Source organism: Drosophila mauritiana, chromosome 3R (assembly GCF_004382145.1).
Source record: "Drosophila mauritiana strain mau12 chromosome 3R, ASM438214v1, whole genome shotgun sequence".
Classification (NCBI taxonomy): domain Eukaryota; kingdom Metazoa; phylum Arthropoda; class Insecta; order Diptera; family Drosophilidae; genus Drosophila; species Drosophila mauritiana.
In genome coordinates this window covers 6399116-6417635 of record NC_046670.1, presented here as the reverse complement: position 1 = coordinate 6417635, position 18520 = coordinate 6399116, and the positions used below count along the sequence as shown (strand labels likewise).

The 18520-nt window shown below is 44.7% G+C and overlaps 3 protein-coding genes across 5 annotated transcripts; 2 read left to right on the top strand and 1 right to left on the bottom strand.

Annotated features, from left to right (window-relative positions):
* Positions 1-1151: 1151 nt before the first annotated feature.
* On the top strand, positions 1152-3517 carry LOC117144595 (neurogenic protein mastermind). Its single transcript, XM_033309875.1, has 5 exons — positions 1152-1163; positions 1273-1565; positions 1621-2685; positions 2924-3144; positions 3227-3517. The coding sequence occupies exons 1-5, from the start codon at positions 1152-1154 to the stop codon at positions 3418-3420; spliced, it is 1785 nt and encodes a 594-aa protein (XP_033165766.1). The 3' UTR covers positions 3421-3517.
* Positions 3518-5033: 1516 nt separating this feature from the next.
* Positions 5034-11103, top strand: LOC117145876 (protein hairless). 3 transcript variants are annotated; one of them, XR_004459737.1, is made up of 6 exons: positions 5034-6406; positions 6480-6653; positions 7267-8018; positions 8173-9721; positions 9883-10007; positions 10067-11103. XR_004459737.1 is itself a non-coding variant. In XM_033311701.1 (6 exons), the coding sequence occupies exons 2-6, from the start codon at positions 5731-5733 to the stop codon at positions 9909-9911; spliced, it is 3180 nt and encodes a 1059-aa protein (XP_033167592.1). In that variant the 5' UTR covers positions 5034-5219; positions 5679-5730; the 3' UTR covers positions 9912-11103. The 3 variants fall into 3 exon arrangements, 2 of the variants coding, with proteins under 2 accessions (XP_033167592.1, XP_033167591.1); XM_033311701.1 differs by having other exon boundaries at positions 5034-5219; positions 5679-6406; positions 9883-11103; XM_033311700.1 differs by having other exon boundaries at positions 5034-5593; positions 5679-6406; positions 9883-11103.
* A 1011-nt stretch (positions 11104-12114) lies between these two features.
* On the bottom strand, positions 12115-17888 carry LOC117145875 (phosphatidylinositol 4,5-bisphosphate 3-kinase catalytic subunit delta isoform). Its single transcript, XM_033311699.1, has 8 exons — positions 17708-17888; positions 14945-16880; positions 14676-14882; positions 13850-14437; positions 13486-13792; positions 13256-13426; positions 13068-13187; positions 12115-13004 (listed from the first exon to the last, which is right to left on the bottom strand). The coding sequence occupies exons 2-8, from the start codon at positions 16687-16689 to the stop codon at positions 12876-12878; spliced, it is 3267 nt and encodes a 1088-aa protein (XP_033167590.1). The 5' UTR covers positions 16690-16880; positions 17708-17888; the 3' UTR covers positions 12115-12875.
* Positions 17889-18520: the final 632 nt, after the last annotated feature.

Sequence of the window (18520 nt, the reverse complement as noted above, 5' to 3'; positions counted from 1 at the left end):
AGCGATTGCAGCTGCAATTTGGAAGGCGCCCAGGAAGGCAAGTAAACAATTGGACTAGTGGAGGGAGTGGTGTTGCTATAGCTACCCAACCCCCCGATTTTCGCCGGGCACGCATGCAAAATGGCCATTATCCGGAGGGTTGGCTCAGGTGCTTACTCCCTCTCGGCCGAATGTCCTGTGACCAGGAGGCCACCTTAAGTGTAATGAGTCCTCGAGACCTGTTACCTGCTGGGTCTCCTTTCATATTTCAGCGCTTTGCGTGCTCAAAATTGTGATTGCCATCATTATTAGTTACTTTCTTAGGATTTTGCATACGATTTGTAGGTATGTAAATATAGCAAGGACTATTTTAGAAATTAAATCCTACGTAAAGGAATTATTTGTTGGGTAATTTAATTAATTGTTCTCTCTAAAGAGACCATTTGGATTGTCCATTATTTTGCACTACTACGTTTTACAAATTTTAAATGGTTTTAAATGGTTTTTGAAAAAATAATAATAAATAAGATAATAATAAATAATAAAATAAAAATAAATAATTCAGATAAATAACTAAATCACAGCTTTCAATTCACGTCTAAAATGTAACTTTTAAATGTGGCAGCTATAGGATATAATATATTATATAAGCTTTTACTAATTTTTGTATTTAAAAAAACAAACAGATTTCAAGCACAATTTTTTATTAGCTTAAAAAATAGTATTTGGCCGTTAGATACATTTGAATTTGAGCTCTGCGAAAGCTAAGAATATTGGCTGTACTAATCAAATCTTGAACAGTTCCACAGAAGAATATCTAAATGCCTTAGGTAAATGTTTAAGCACATTAACAATGTTTATGTTTATACGCCAACAAATGTTAAATTATTTGCTTATGTATATGAAAGTCGGACATTAAGCTGTCTGTCGTTTTTAGAGCTTTTGGCCGCGACGTGCGACGGTCACACTGCTGGCCTCCCCCACTTCTTCCTTGCAAGGACAACACAATTAGGCGGCGGACACATACAGTTTTTTCCCCGATCCGTGGCCGCCAGTTAGCCCAGTCTCGTCCCCCGACCGACGGGTGATTCCCGACAGCAACCGTTGGCCATTCGAATCCAGGATGCTGCACTGGCGCCGCACAGATTAGACATTCGCAGTCCCAGACGAAAATGAACAATTTGGTGAGTGGGCGGTGACGGTGGCGGTGGAGGTGGCAGGCCTCGCTTACAAGCTCAGATCTCGGGTTTCCCTGTCTCTGATTGAGTGAACTAATCATTGCGATCCTTGCAGGAGCACTCCAAGCACTTCTATCCCGATAACTACAAATTGGATCTGTCTGAGACCATGAAGGCGGCTCTGTCCAAAGGACCCGGAGGTGGTGCCGGTGGCGGGGGCGTGGCAGGCGGAGATATGCTGCCGCAGCCAAATGCTGGAATGCCAGGAGTGGGCTATGTTACGGAAAAGCTGTACATGCTGCTGCAGCTGTATCTGCAGAACAAGGGCTGGAATCCTAGTGCTGAGCTGCTGCAGTGCTTCAGCGATCTCAAGGACAATGCCATGCTGCCCAGCGCCGCCTATCTGCAGTAAGTAGTGGTATTGGGTCTTCAGATTATTTTTTTTTAACCTTCTCGTTTGAAGGGTACTGGCCAACCGGTTGACCCTGGACTCCCAGGGACGGCTGATACTGCGCGACAATGGAAAGATTGTCTTGCCCTTCGAGCATTTTGCCAATGCGGTCATGCTAAAGCACATGTCGGGTCCGCATGGTCTGCACCTTAGTGTCGATGCCACGGTGCGGGCAGTTATTGAGTCGTACACCATCGGTCGGGATCAGTTCGGCATGGAGAAGGAGTTCATCATCGAGGTGGTGCAGTCCTGCCCCAGTCCCGCATGTCGTTACTACAAAAACCACATGGGGATCTCGCCCATGCCGTTCATGGAGCAGCAGTATCCGGGCGTAAACACTCCCGAGTTCCTGCAGCGTTTGGCCCATCTGCCGCCTGGCGGAGCAGCCGGATCTGGACCAGGAGGCTCCGCAGCCGGATCCACCTCCAGCGTGGCAAGCAGCTCGAGTTCGGCGAACGTGGAAATCGATCTGTCCAAGTCGACGGGCGCTAAGGTGCCCCAGGTGCCGGTGCCGCCGCAGTTGCAGCACCTGACCAAGCAGCAGCAGAGCAGCCTCCAGACGCAGCTCTCCCAGATCACTGCTGCCGCCGCCCATCACCAACAACAACAACAGCAGCAGCAACAACAGCAACAGCAGCAGCAGCAGCAACAACAGCAAGCAGCAGCCAAGCACCAGCAGCAATTGACTGCGGCCCTCATCCAACAGCAAAACCGTGTCCTCGCCCAGCAAAATTTAGAGAAGCTTAGCAACCACCTCAGTCCGCTGGAAAAGCAGCGAGTCTTTGCCCAGCTGGATCCCAAGCACTTTGATCCCATGGCCGTTGCGGCTGCAGCCGCCAATCTTCAAATCCAGGGCCTGATGCAATCGCAGGCAGTGGCTGCCGCCGTCGCCGCCAATCAGCAGCCCTCGGCGGCTACGACTACATCTGCTGCAGGAGGAGCTGCAAGCGGCTCGCAGGCCCATCATGGACACCATCCCTTGCCACCCCCATCGCAGTCGCCACACTCATCCTCTTCGTCTTCCTCTCATTCCTCGCTGGACCAGATTACCCACAAGAACGTCGCCGATTCCTTACGGTGAGTGAATTTTATTAGCACAAAAAAGAAATAGTAATTTAATCTAAGTATTTTAAATGCTTTTTCTTATTTATTTTTTTTATTTAAACAAAAATAAAATAATGTAGGTATTTGATATGTAATGAATTAGGTTATTTAAAATATTATTTTTTATTTACTATAAGTTAAAGTAAATTGATCACTTTTAAATGTTTGCTTTGGCCACTTAATTGAATTCATTTTACTTTTCCGATTTCAGTTCCAATCTGGACTCAATAGAATCGAATAAGGATCTGCTGGCGCTGCACAATGGAGCCTGGGCCACCGGCGACGCCAATCGAATGGATCACTTGGCCGTGGGCCAGGACAAGATAGTGCGCATCTTCGCGGAGCTGATGCGAAACATGTCGCGGATGAAAACCTACATACGTCCCTCGATGTGCAAGCCCTACGGCAAGCAGAGTGAGAGTCTGCAGAAAAGTGAGTACCTCGACTGGGAACCGGTTTCGCTATCTGAGATGCTGACCGCCTCCTTCTGCTTGCTCGTTCTCTTCCCCGACAGCCCTCATGGACACCATTCAGATCGTGCAGACGCTGCGCAACTGCCTGCCAGCTCCCCACATACCCGTGTCGTCCTGGAAAAGCGAGAGCGAGGGCAACGTGGGATCAGGTGTGAGCGCGGGAGTAGGAGTGGGTGTCCCTGCAGGACTTAACCTGGGCGCCGCCTTGGGTTTGCCATCGGGCAACATGCACTAGATGCGCGCTGGAGCTCATCGGGTAGCATGCAATAGCTCCGGATTTACCCACTCACATTCTTCCAGCAGTTAGAGAACACTTAGTATTTACACGCAGAGAAAAGCATAGATGATAGGCGTAGCAATTTACCCTCGTAGGCGTGGCTCCAGTTTTCCTTTTAGCAATTACGTGCCATGTTCAACACAAGACTTGATTTCACATTTTCCACATTTGACTGACATTTAGGTATACATATGTATCGAATCCCGCGGCTTGAATTCGGTTCCCATCACTCTTTGTTTCCCAGTTTGGCATGCAAAATTATGAAGCAAATCGGCAAATTAGTTAAACAATTGGCAAAACGTCTGTGATATTTGAATTATGTTGGCAAACGGAAGACAAAACTAAATTTAATTTATTACGTTGTGTGCCCTCTGTTGTGACGTCTTACTTTTTACTTTGTGCAATATCTACTAAGCATATATTCTTAGCCATTCTCGTGCAATCGACGACTTTTCGCCCATATCAAAAGCAACTCGAATGTAGCCTATACTTAAACTAACCTACTGATAATCGACATGATAGACGCGTAAGACTTACATTATATTTTGCATTAGGATTTCAGAGTATCTGAATTACAATTGATGGATGGCCGCGGTGGCGAACGCGAGATTACGAGTTGTGTTTAAATTTAAGAAGCTGAAGAAGGGTTGTACTCCGCATGCAAGGGCTATTTAAATATATATGTTTTAACCCGCCCGAGCTCACCATTACCAGTAATTCGATTATCGAGCAAACAGTATTATACGCAATAAAAAGACACCTGCAACCATAAGTATTTACCTAGCCGATGTGTGGGAATTTATCGTAACATACCATATTATCGCTTAATGTTTAACTTCTGGACTTAATAATAAATAAATATTTTATTCTACGACAAAGACGAACTTTTCAATGTAACATTATCAACTGCTTTAAGTCATATCCTTAAACTTTCGCCTTGAAAATATTTAAAACCCTACATGTAATCCAATTTAATAATCTCAGGTGCTCGAAGTTTAATTGATATATTTTGGAAACAGCATAAATTAGGAAAAATACAACATTATAGTTCCAATGACTTAACTTTTAATCAAACATTCTTAAAAGCATGTTTTCGGTTGCAAAGTTTTACAATTTCAATCTTAAAATTAAAGTTAAATTGAACAATTGCTATAAAAGGCAACCATTTATTACGTTTCATAAACTGTCACTATTGTGATTTTATTTATTTATTTTATTTCTTATTTAAAACCGTTACTATTTTAAAAATTCGATCGCTAAAGATTGTGCTTTTAAGCATTGATAGCTACCCTAATAGCCAGAATTTGTAATCTTATTTGACTGTAATTGTAAAAATATGGGACTTAGGATTTTTATACAAAAAAAGTAGTTGAAAGAACACAATTCTTTTTATTATTAATCATTTTAATTTGTTAATTCCTTCCACTAACTTTTTGCAATAACAGCGACCTGTGTGTAAGCTTACATTAAGATAACATTAATGTGAACGTCCAGCGAATGCAGCCACTATAACATTGGCCAGTGGAAACATGATATTTGCTAGCATGCTGACTGGCGCCGTGGATTTTGACGTTCTTAGTTGACGGTCACACAGCGCAGCGAGCTGCGTTTTTCGTTGATAATTTTTAAATTTATTTATTAGTTTATTGGTTGGAAATAGAGCTGCCCCCCAACTGCCCGCTGACCACGGAATTATCGGTCCGGTCCACCGCCCTCCGCTTTCACACACCATTCGGCAATCGATATATACGCTGACGGTAATTGGAGAACGTTTTTTCCATTTTATCTCCACCTTGTCCGCACTTCGTTTTGTGCTCTCTTTGTGCGCTGCCTCCGCTTAACATTTGGGCCTGTAAGAAACATATAAGCAGAACGGCCCGCCGTGTGTGCCTGTGAAATTGGTTAAATTACGTCCAGTGGAATGGGCCAATGGCCAAAATGCAATAAGAATATGTGTGTGCAATAATAATAGGGAACGGTACGGTACGGTGCCCCAAAACATGAAAATGGTGCTAGACGCTCCTAACGCCGTGCCGAGCTGGCATATTTTGCTTTGCGACGCCGTCGGCGCCGTTTTTCCCGGCCGCGAACTCTGCGCGAGGAATTTACAACAAAAACAATGAATTAAATGGTATTTAAATTGTCCATACAATGCGGTTTGGAAATGCGAAATTGTGCCTAACTTGCCCGATGCAAACGAATGTTTCTCTTTGAAGGCCCTGTCTTAATGACGTCACAAGCGTAGCAGAGTGCAACAGACAGACAACAATGACCGATGAGCATAAAAGTAACATTAACAGTAACAGCAGTAACTCCAGCAACAACAACAACAACAGCAGCAGCAGTAATAACGACAACAACAGCAACGACGACGCAGCAAGTAGCAGCAACAGCAAAAACAACAACGCCAGCAACGAGAGCAGCCACAGCAACAACAATACTAGTAGCATAATTGCAGAGGCGGCCGCCAAGTTTCTACTGAAAAATGGCCTAAACGGTAGTAGCAGCAGCAGTAGCAGCACCAGCTTTCCCCCTCTGCCACCGCCTCTGCCCGCCAACTTAAGCAGGACGACCACGCCCACGACAACGACAACGCCCTCATCCTCCAGCTCCACCGCCTCAAATGGCTTTTTGCCGCATGCCAAGACGCCCAAAAGTAGTAGCATTATGGCTGCGTCCGCCGCAGTGGCAGCCAGCGTCGTTGGAGCTACTGCGTCCAAGCCCACCATCGATGTCCTGGGCGGCGTCCTGGACTACAGCTCCTTGGGCGGAGCTGCAACAGGCTCACTGCCCACCACTGCAGCAGTAGCGGCGGCAGCGGGAACAGCGAAGATCGGCAAGGGAAGCAACTCCGGCGGAAGCTTTGATATGGGCAGGACACCAATATCGACGCACGGCAACAACAGCTGGGGCGGCTACGGTGGCCGTTTGCAGTTCTTCAAAGGTAAGTATCTCTGTTTTATTTATACCGAATGAGAGCAGTATAAAGAAAACAATTTTTTAACTATTCTGCGTAGATGGCAAATTCATATTGGAACTGGCGCGGTCCAAGGATGGCGATAAAAGCGGCTGGGTCTCGGTCACGCGCAAGACCTTCCGCCCTCCATCGGCGGCCACCTCCGCAACTGTGACCCCAACGTCCGCGGTGACCACAGCGTATCCAAAGAACGAGAATTCCACATCGCTGAGCTGTACGTAACACATGGCATAGTAGTTCCCAACGGATTACCCCTTCCATTTAATTACTTGACCCGATTGGAATGAGATTTGAGTAAAAGGAATTGGATTTTGAAACAAGTGTAGATAGCTAGATTAATTTGAGCGGTCGAAGCTTACAAACACATGCAGTTATAAAAAACATGTGCCTATTTGATTTAAATGGTTCTAATGGCACGTAGAGGATAAAGTCCAATTTCGAAAACAAACAAAAAAACGAAAGAAACGATAACACCTATGCTTAAAATCTCTGATCTCTTTTAAAACTGTATGCCTTGGGCATTTGTAATATCATATTTAAAATCTACGAAATTATGTTAAACGTTTTAATGAAATATTAAGAAACAGCGTAATTTTCCGGAATCGGTCATGTTCCTTGTATGACAGTAGTCCAATTCGATCTTATAAAATATAAAGTTCTTCCATCCGTGTTTACATTTAATTCCTATTTCAGAAATTGTTACTTAACAATCACAATCAAATACTTGGTTCTTTTTAACAAAAGCAAATAATTATTTATGCCAAATTATAATTAACTACTCAAATGTTTCTATGTATACCTTGCGTTAATATTCCTCTGCATTGCAGTTTCGGACGACAACAGCTCGATACAATCCTCTCCTTGGCAGCGAGACCAGCCCTGGAAACAGTCCCGACCCAGGCGCGGCATATCTAAGGAGCTGTCGCTCTTCTTCCACCGCCCCAGGAACAGTACGCTTGGACAGGCTGCTCTCCGGACAGCCGCTCGCAAACGACGGCGCCCCCATGAGCCGCTGACCACCAGCGAGGATCAGCAGCCGATTTTCGCGACGCCAGTCAAGGCGGAAAATGGAGACGATACTCTTAAAGCGGAAGCTGCAGAGGCCGTTGAAATTGAAAATGTTGCTGTGGCGGACACATCCACAAATGAGATTAAAATTGAAAAACCGGAAACGATCAAAGGCGAGGATGATGCTGAACGGCTCGAATTGGAGCCTAAGAAGGCGGCTAGCGATGATAGCGAGTCAAAAGAAGCATCGCCTGGTCAGCAGGTGGAAACACAACCAAAAGATGAGACTGTTGAGAAGATGAATACGAGCGAGGATGAGGAACCCATGACAGAGCCTCCCAGAATCACGAATGCCGTAAATGGTGACCTAAACGGCGATTTAAAGGCGAGCATTGGGAAACCCAAATCCAAATCAAAGCCAAAAGCCAAGTTGAGCAGCATCATTCAGAAGCTTATCGATGGCGTACCAGCACGGCTTGAGCAAATGTCGAAGACATCAGCTGTGATCGCATCGACAACGACGCCTTCAGAGCGCATTGGTGGCGGTCTAAGTCACGCCTTGACGCACAAAGTAAGTATTAATTTGCACAACCTGCATTAGCTGCGGTTTCAAATGTTTATCATGTACTGCATTTTTTTTTGTAAATCTTTATTATATGTAAATCCAGTTATGGACTTTCATAAAGAAAAAACTTTGAATTGACCACAAAAATATCTTTCTTTAGGTTTCTCCACCATCATCGGCGACAGCAGCCGGCCGACTAGTCGAGTACCACACCCAGCACGTGTCGCCAAGGAAGAGAATCCTGCGCGAGTTCGAAAAGGTGTCGCTGGAGGACAACGGATGCTTAAACAACGGCAGCGGTGGAACTACTAGCGGTGGTGCAGGAGGAAAACGTAGTCGGGCTAAGGGAACTTCGACATCGTCACCGGCTGGCAAGGCGTCACCAATGAACTTGGCACCACCACAAGGAAAGCCCAGCCCCAGTCCCGGCTCCAGTTCATCCAGCACTTCGCCAGCGACCTTGTCAACGCAGCCAACGCGGCTCAACAGCTCTTACAGTATCCACTCACTGCTAGGTGGGAGCAGTGGCAGCGGTAGCTCATCCTCCTCCTCCTCTGGCAAGAAGTGCGGCGATCATCCGGCAGCTATTATCAGCAATGTGCACCATCCACAGCACTCAATGTACCAGCCCAGTTCCTCGAGCTATCCACGCGCCCTGCTCACCTCGCCAAAGTCGCCCGATGTGAGCGGCAGCAATGGCGGGGGTGGAAAATCGCCCTCGCATGCGGGAACCAAGAAGCGTTCGCCACCGTACTCGGCGGGATCACCCGTAGACTATGGCCACTCCTTCTACAGGGATCCCTATGCGGCAGCAGGTCGTCCTTCCACATCGGGCTCAGCATCGCAGGACCTGTCGCCGCCGCGCTCTTCCCCAGCATCGCCTGCCACGACGCCGCGTACTGTGCCCAAAAAGACTGCATCGATCCGACGCGAGTTCGCTTCACCGTCGGCCAGCAGCAGTAGCTGTCCCTCGCCCGGCGACCGGAGTGCATCGCCCCCGGAACGGCGGCACATGCAGCAGCAGCCGCACCTACAGCGTAGCTCGCCGCTGCACTACTATATGTACCCGCCACCGCCCCAGGTAAACGGGAACGGATCGGCCGGAAGTCCGACCTCGGCGCCGCCCACGTCGAACAGCAGTGCAGCTGCAGTAGCGGCGGCAGCAGCGGCCGCTGCCGCATACATTCCCTCGCCTTCGATATACAACCCGTACATATCCACACTGGCGGCGTTGAGGCACAATCCGCTGTGGATGCACCACTATCAGACAGGTGCGTCGCCCCTGCTGTCGCCACATCCACAACCCGGTGGCTCAGCGGCCGCCGCTGCTGCAGCTGCTGCTGCGAGATTATCGCCACAATCGGCGTATCACGCGTTTGCGTATAACGGAGTGGGAGCGGCTGTTGCCGCTGCAGCAGCTGCCGCCGCCTTCGGACAACCGGCGCCCAGTCCCCACACGCATCCGCACTTGGCTCATCCGCACCAGCATCCGCACCCGGCTGCACTGACCACCCACCACTCTCCCGCTCACCTGGCCACGCCAAAACTGACTGATAGTAGTACCGACCAAATGTCTGCAACGTCCAGTCATCGCACCGCCTCCACTTCGCCGAGCAGCTCGAGCGCATCGGCCTCCTCGGCGGCCACTTCGGGCGCCAGCTCCTCCGCAATGTTTCATACTAGTAGCCTAAGGAATGAACAAAGTTCAGGTAAGCATTCAATCAGTGCACCAATGATGGCAAGCAGCTTAATGATTCGATTTTCACTCCTCGGGGAATTTCTGAAGAAAATATATTAAAGATCCATATGTTGTCAATTTAATGCACGTGAAACACCATTTAATCATGTTTCTTATTTGTTTCTTCCTTAGACTTACCACTGAATCTGTCAAAGCACTGAGACATACACACGCCCCAGCTGCCCCAGTTTCTGGGCCAACCATTCGAGTTAAGAACATTTTCGCACTAGTAGCGCTTAAGACGACATTCAATACACGTAATATAATTTGATAAGTTCGCTGATAGTTTAGTTGTAACCCGATTGTTTAAACCTAGGTTCTCACTTAGCGCCGAACATTTAAAAATCGCATACAGAAAGAGATGAAAAACTCAACTATGTTTTTAAACCCGTTCCAGAACTCTTTATACAATCAGTTAAGAAATTTTATTTTCGACAAGCTGGTTAAAATATGCAAAGGAATTTTATTCTATGCCGACTAATGGAAAAAAATACTAATAAAAACATTTTCTATAGGATGTATAAAATGCAAGTCTAAAAGAATCTCAAAAAAGAGTTACGTTTTTTTTCATCAAAACATTTCCTTGAAACAGACTGAACCTGAATTTTTTTTAGAAAAAAAAAAATGAAAAACTTAGTTACGAATCGCAGAATATAACATTTTAAAGTATATTTAACAAAACTACAAGAACAGATTTTTATAAAATGCTTGTGCCTTTCAAAATGGAAACGGAACTAGGGATACAAAAATTAATATTAAAAAGAAAATCAAGTTTACTATAAAAACATTTATATGCAAGCATGTGCAGGTATTCTATGGTGAAAACTTAAGAATTTCTTTATATCGTGGTCCAAAATGCAATTGACAGCAATTTGCACTAAGCAGATTGTATACGACACCAACTTTTTAAGCACCTTTAAAAATGTATCTTTTTATTATTTCGGAATAATCATTCTAAAATAGTAAAAAGATACAAGCAATCCAAAACCATACAACTCGTCTGTACTTCAAATCAAAAAGATTTTTGTCTTACATTTTTTGAGACTGTAAAAAGTAAAATATATCTATACTCAATTCGAAGAATATGTTGAAGTTTGAATTTGAATCCTCTGCGGATCTAAATTTAACCTCCACGATTGTTGTCACCATCAAAAATATTGTATAACTTTGCATAGTGCAAATTCGCTGTCAGTAGCTGTCCAATCAAAAACAAATAAAATGTACAAAAAATCCACATATATACGACAAATTTACAAGAAACGGAAAGCAAAAAGATCCTAAGCAGACAATTTCAAACCGGAACTCGTACAACTGAAACTGATACAAATAAAAAACATATTCCTAACGCAAAAAGACAAAAACAAAACGCGGTTTCTCATATTTTCTAAATTATTTATATAAATCAAATGTCTATTTATATTTACCGATATGATAATGTGTAAGTAAATAGTTGTAATTGTAAATACAGTATTTTTACACAACAAAAAGTTAATCGATACGCGAGAAATAACCAATATATTTAATATAACTATTTTTATAACGAATTTTAACAAGTAACTGTATATTTTGTATCTGATTACGCAGAATAAAAAACAAAACGAATTCCATATGAGGTCAAGAACAGTTTGCACAAGGCCGCCTGAAACTTGCTTAAAACTTAATGCACTGAACTAAATCCGAACTAAACACATCTGTTCCACACAGATCAAAAATATTTTCCAATGGAAAAATGGAGTAGGTTCATTTATTTTTTAAAAACCAATACATACAATTTTCAGTTCGAAATGTTTAAGCAAGTGGCAGTCGGCTTAACTTTTTAGTAGGCGTTAATGAAAATTAAAAAGAAATATAAATACAATTTCCATACAAATTCCATATGGTTTCTACTACCTACTGATTAGTTAGTTAGATAGGCGTCTAGGGACTATTAATTTACTTTTACAACGGTACTGTGTACGACGTTTTTGTTTAACTGAACGGTAGTGTTTATAATTTAAAAATCGATGTTTTTAGTGAGTGGCTATTGTTGAACGAACACATGTACTAACTATGTGCATTGTCGAACAATGTGCGCAAACCCGAAAATAATGTTGGCAAAAAGTGAAATATATGAATTAAGCAAAGGGTTTCAAGATACTGCATCTCGTGATGTTGGAGTGTGTGTGTAAAGTAACGGAAACAAAATTAATTTTAAAGAAATATATTTTATATAGGCATATATACTGAAACTGAATACTTGATGTCAATAAAAACTTATACTAAATGTATGAAAACTTATCTACGAAAGCTTTGCGTTGGGCATGATCAACTTTCATATCATATCTGCTATTACTTTAATCCGATTCCCCATGAAAAAGACGTTAGTTATTGAGACGAATGCGGTCTATCGTAAACGTAGAAGCACATAATATATCTATATTTTTCTGGTTTCGCTTTAATTGTATACATTCGTTCGTTTCTATATTTGATTTCTTTCGTTTTATTGTATTTATCCAGCGATTTACAAAATACGTTACAAATATTAGAGAACATTATAAAATGAAACCGGGAAACACGATAAGGTTGATTGGTTGCTGGTACAAAAGCACACACAAATTATAGTACACAATTAATCGTAATGTAGGGATAGAAAATCGTTAATTTTAACTTATAGAGTTAATGTCTCTTAAATTAATATAGCATAATAGGATACAATTTTTGCACGTTCATGCGCCAGTGTGTGCATGTGCGGGGTGTTCAAACAACAAATGAATAATAGACAACAAAACAAATTTTAGGATCAAGAATCACTGCATGAGAGGGGGCGGGGCGACAAATGATTACAATTACAAGAATGGGTGAACGTGAAATGTACAAATTAAGAGTAAGGTGTATATATTGGAGCACTTGTGGGAGCGACACTATCAGCTATGGATCGAGGGGTTGTCGATTGGGTAGTTCTCGGCCTAACATAGTGAACACATAGTTTTGAACTTTATGAATTGGATACAAAATTGTACTACGCCTGTTTCAAAGGCTCGGAAGGGCAGGCAGAAACTTAGACTTGGTGAGTGGGTTTGCTTGATTGGGAGATGTCGCTGACTTGTTGTTGTCAGCTTGTTGATGTCGATGTAGTTGTCTGTTGTTTACTGTTTGTTGTTCTTGGAGAAGTTGTGCGAGGCCCAGTTAAGGGAAGTCTTCCAGGAGTTGGCCAAAGCTTCGCTGAATTTCGCTCGGAAATGTTCGCGTGCTTTTTCCTCCGTGTAGTCCAGCACCTAAAAACAGGATTTAACGCATAGTTACTTAGGCCTAAATCATAAATGTACTCTTAGACTCACTAAAGTTTCCCGTAGGTAGTCCAAATCCTTTTCGGAGGACAGTTCTGGCAGTCCCGTTGAAATCATCATTGAGAACAGCGATAGAATAAGGCAGCCGTGTTTGCGTAAAACTAGAAAGGCCTGCAAATGTAAGTAATATTCATGTTACTATATGTATTCATCATATGATTATGGTTTGATAAACGTACGCGCTCGCACAATTCCTGAAAGTGACAAAACTCTTTAGACTCGCGGTCATTGAAGCCCTTGTTGATCACGTAGACGAAATCGTGGGTCAACACAAAGGGCACTCGTTCCCGACGTACTCCAAGCTTTTCCTTGAAGTGGCCCAGGATGTGGCCGAAATCGATGTGGAAAAGCTGCAAACGAAATGACACTTTAAAATTTGTTCCAAACTCATCAACATGTTGACACCCACCTGTCCATTTCGCTTGACCATTATATTGTCCGAGTGTCGATCAGCTACGCCAAGCACATAGGTGGCAACGCAGTAGCCAGCACAGCTGAGTGTGAACTCATTGATGGCTTTGTTCAGTTTGTCGGCGGGCTTGTTGTGCTCCTTGAGCCAACTGAGTAGCGAGCCCTTCTTGAATGGCGACGTGGCCGAGAACATGCCCTTTTCCTTCTGTATGTTGGCAATGGTTTCTGCGTGGCGCACCACCTCGATCATGCCCAGGCTCTTCTCCATGCTGATGCAGTTGTAGATGTTCATGCGGAAGTCCATACTGCGGGTGTGCAAGAATAAATCAAATTCTAAATACACTCTCTGCATTTTTGCTTACCCATCGCGTTTCCACAGCTGGTCCATCACACGCAGCATCTGCAACGTGAGCATGTCCTGGCGGAGATCGTCACCGTTTTTGAAAATGATGTGCACATCGCTGGCGTTCACGTCAGCATTCTCGAATACCACCCATAGCGGTCGCATCTTGCTATCCATTACCTTGCACCTATCGGGAGTTACACCGCTGCACCGGAAGCTGGGATTAAGTGGATTTTGGATGTTCTGAAAGACCCCCGAGTTGCGCTGGTCCCGCAGAAAGTCCTGCAGCATGGTCTTCACCTTTTCCTTGCTGCCCTTCTTGGCAATCAGAGATCCCTGTTTCAGCTTCTCCAGCACATGAAGCTGCTTCCGCAGCGGCGCCACGTGATGTTTGCAACCCTTGAGGTATACTTCCAGCAGTAGGCCAAAGCGTGTTTGCATAGACGGCGTCTGCATCTCAGAGCGCAGGTGCCAGAAGAAGTAGTGGCCGATGCGCTGGTTGCGCAGTGCCCGCTCCAGCAGAAACACTACCAGATCGCTTTCCAGGTACGATTCGTGCTTGATGGCCTGTACCAATTGCAGCAGATACAGGAGCAAGTCTTCGTCTCTGTCGGTAAAGAAAAATGTCTTTAATAAAAACTTGATAAGCCACGATATAACGTATTTTGCAAATAACCTAAGTTATTTTGCAAATGACCGATCTTGCGCACTGATTATGTTTTTTTTAAAGGAATTATAATGAATCTTATCAAACAGTACTGATAGCCTATCCCTATTCTAAATGGAATATCCAATAAATAACTAACTAAAGAAATAGCATTAAACTGGTAAAACGTGTATCTTACTTCAGAAAGTGTAAGCACCGGATGGCAAAGCGTCTTACTGCCGGATCTGGATATGCGTAGTCCAGTAGCTCCAAGGAGCGTTCTATAGAAATAAGCGGCCACTGTTTGAGAAGATACCACATATCCGCTACGTCATCCCGCTCCTTCCAATAGACGCAGTGTAGTAAGATGGACAGCTCTTCCGGAATCTCGCGCAAAATGTCGTTTCTGCAAGGAAAGGAGATGGCTACAGAGAAAGAATATTGGATGATTATATGTTGCATATTAACCTGCGTTCCCAAATGGCATTGCGGTCCTGGTCAACCATCTCGTAGATCTTATCGAGTCCCGTATAATTGGCCACCAGATCCTTCAGTTCTTTGATCGGCTTTTCTGGCCCTGCCAGTTGCCGTTGCAGTCGATTGGCCTGCTCCCGCTCCGCAGCGTACTGCAACACGACCTCCTCGCTGGGATAACGCACGGTTCCGGTTCCGCTGCTGTGGAATGTGAGATCCACCAGCGCACATTCCTCTTTGCGCGGATTGGGTTCGATGGTGCCCAGCGGATGGAAAACCTCAACCGACTGAATGTCGTCAGCATACGTCCACGTGTACAGCGTATGGCGACCGGTGCGCAGGATATCCTTGTGGTCGAAAATTGTTGTGTTGACCCAAGCCAGCGGGTTTTTGTTGTAGGGGACGTCTTTCAGAGCGATGTCCTTATTGTTGGACGACTTCTTCGAGCGCGACATTTTGGTCACCTCGAAGATCACAATGCAGAGGCGTGTCATCCGCGGTAGGTTGCGCATCTGTATGTCAAAGTCCATCACCAGGTCATTAAACAGGAACGTGTCAAAGTTGCCATTAGGGGAGTCCGTTGATCGTTGGGCGCATAACTTCTTGTCGCCATGATATAGGCACACATGCACGCCCACCTTAAGGGCGCGCGTCTTGTCAAAGTTCACATTGGAGATGCTGTGCAGCGTCAGCTGAAAGTAGTTGCCCATGTCCCACAGCGAAGAGATTGCCTTTTGGGGGTGGACTGTCTGTTTTTTCGGCGGCAATCGCTTGGTTACCATGGCCTGCTCGTTGTGGTGGTTGATATAGGACTCAAGGCGGTACACTGATTGCAGTACCACATTCGGAACCGCCGAGTCCGAGAGCATCTCTTGGATGTACAGGAACTGGATCAGCGGATAGTCGCCAAGCAGGTACTCGTCGCGACCGCTCACCTTGAGTATGTAGTCGGAGGTCCGGTCGTTCATTTTCATCTGCGACCGATTCATCTTCTGCAGCGTGCTTTCCGTGAGCGAGAAGGGAGTGTCCTGCTCGTTCACCGACAACGTAAACGTGCTCTGGTCGTTCTCATTCTTCACGACGATGAGAAAGGTTCTGGTCGGATGCCGCTCCCGTATCAGCTCGGGCATCTTAGTCGAGTTCGCCAGACGCAGCGGATGCTCGTAGAGTAGTCTCTGCTGCCAGGTGTAGACGGAGCGCTCCAGTTCGATGTTGTCGCAAGTTTGGGTCATGTAGAGCCGGAAGTCGTCAATCTCGGGAGAGCCGTGCGTTCGATTATGGTCGAAGGTGGTGCCGATCATTCCGTTGACCATCTTGGTCAGCTCGTAGTCGCTGCTAAAGCTCGTTGTGTCGGTGCGCTCGCCCAGGCTGAGGATTCCGAAGTACGGCTGCACCTCACTGAGTCGCTTCGTTTCGTCGGTGTACGGTTCGATGTTGAAGGTCGAGATGCCGTACACCTGGTACTCGCAGGCCTCTTTGATCACATAGCCCAGTGGCATCTGTTTGGCCTGGTTGACCATCTCCACCTTGATGACCTGGATGGTGTTCGCCGGATTGACCCTGAGCTCCATCAGGAATCCATTGGGCAATAGGCAGATCAGGTCTACCCAGTTCAGCATCTCGTTCTTCCACAGGTTAACCGAAAAGCGCATGCATGGCGGCTCCGCCTCTTCCGGTGGTGTCTCATACTTGGGCTGGTGGGCCACGTAGGCCAACGCCCTGTTGTCCATCATGTTCATGACTATTTGATCTTCGAGTTCGGATTTCGGATCTGGTGCCTCGGATGGGAAGGATCACCAGTTCCTCCTAGTTAGGCTTTTCAGTGGCCTCTTTCAGGCTACGGAGGCTAGTTAGCTCGCATTTCGCTGGTTACCTTATCAACAGATTGTTGTTTTCAAAGTTTTCCATTTAAATCAGCACGCCAATCTCTCTGCGAATAAATCAGAAGGTGGCGCCGGGTTACTTGAAAGAAAACATATGGCGATATATGTACCGATAATTGTTTTGGTGTCGAATTACGGAAATTACTAAAAATCAACCGCCCACCCGTTGAAAAGAAGGCGACCCCTTGGCTTTGTCACCGAGATGATCAGAGATCTGGATAACATCCATCGATGCACCGTACAACGAAGTTGGTTCTTAACGCCCTTAACCACATGGGATAAAATAGAAAAGCAGCCTCTAAATAGTCGGTTCTTGTTAATTAAAACAAAAACGCTGACTTTTATTTAGTATGAATCACACAGTCATAAGTTGTTGGCTGGGGGTGGGAGGGGTCAACTTGAAAACAAAAACAAGAATTCAGGGTCAGCCAAGGCGACCTATGAATGCCCTTACATGGTTGTTTTTGGCATTTTTAGACACTTGAATGACTGAAGTAAGCAGGATCCAAAACGAATTCGATATGGCCGTTGAAAGAAAAGTTTTCAACAATGAAAATCTAAGCCATTAAGGCATATTTCAAAACCGAGTGTTCAAATTCCATGACCGAACGGGTGGAGTTGATCCGCGGAAAGGGTATGGAAAAAGTTACGCGGCACCGATGTCTCATCTCTAAGTCGCGATGCCACAAAAATGGAAATTGCAGACGGTCAGAAAAGGCTTGAAAAGCACACGGATTGGTAAGTTTTCATCGAAGTTTCACTTGTATTGTGGCGCAGCTCGTTTGTTTTTGTTTTTTGCTTCCATTTTGGCCAGCCCTCGCCTCTATAGCCATTTTTTTTGGGTGTGAGCTGCGCAGTTTGCTCTGCTCCTTACTTGATTCTATGCACCGGCACCTCCAGTTGGCCTCTGTCGGCCATTCCGCGCTATTGTTATTTTTCAAACGCACCGTGCAATCGGCTCAAATTTGTGTTCGATTAGGGAATATTAAATTGTTTTTATTTGTATTGTTGAGATCGTGCTGTTAAGCGTTAACAGCCACAGGGTGACTCCTGTTGGACACAGGGCGTTCTGGGCTGGTGCTGGTTAATATCGATAGTGTTTCATTCGATTATAATATCGATAAGGGTCTCAGCATCTATAAAACAATATAACTCCGCTATAAAATTTTTGTTCGTAAACAGTCATAACAGGAAATTGCATGTTTTCAAAATAAAGTTGATTTGACGCTACCCACTAATCAAATTCTATCAGACAGATAGAATATAGATAATAACAACAAGTAACATTCGATAGTGATTAAACTGCTTAACTGATTTTAATAATATCGATATTACTGTTGGAAATTTGGCAAGCAGTGTAAAGTAACAGAAACGTGGACCACTTTATCTCGTTCTGCATCCCTGGAATTTATATATGCTATTAGAAATGGAAATATTACAGCATCCGTTTTTTTCAAATATTCCACTTGAAAACAAATTGTTAGATGCGTATGAGTAAAAAAAATAGTTGAGTCTTCCAAATGTTTGTTCGACCCTTTATAATCATTTTACATTATTTTATAAATTTAACCTTATTGACATAAAAGTCAATGTGTGTAGGTGGTTAGATTATGATTTAGTAATAATCTGTGCAGAAAAGTACGAATCCCCCTGCTTACGCCACTGATTAACAGCAATCACTTGCAAT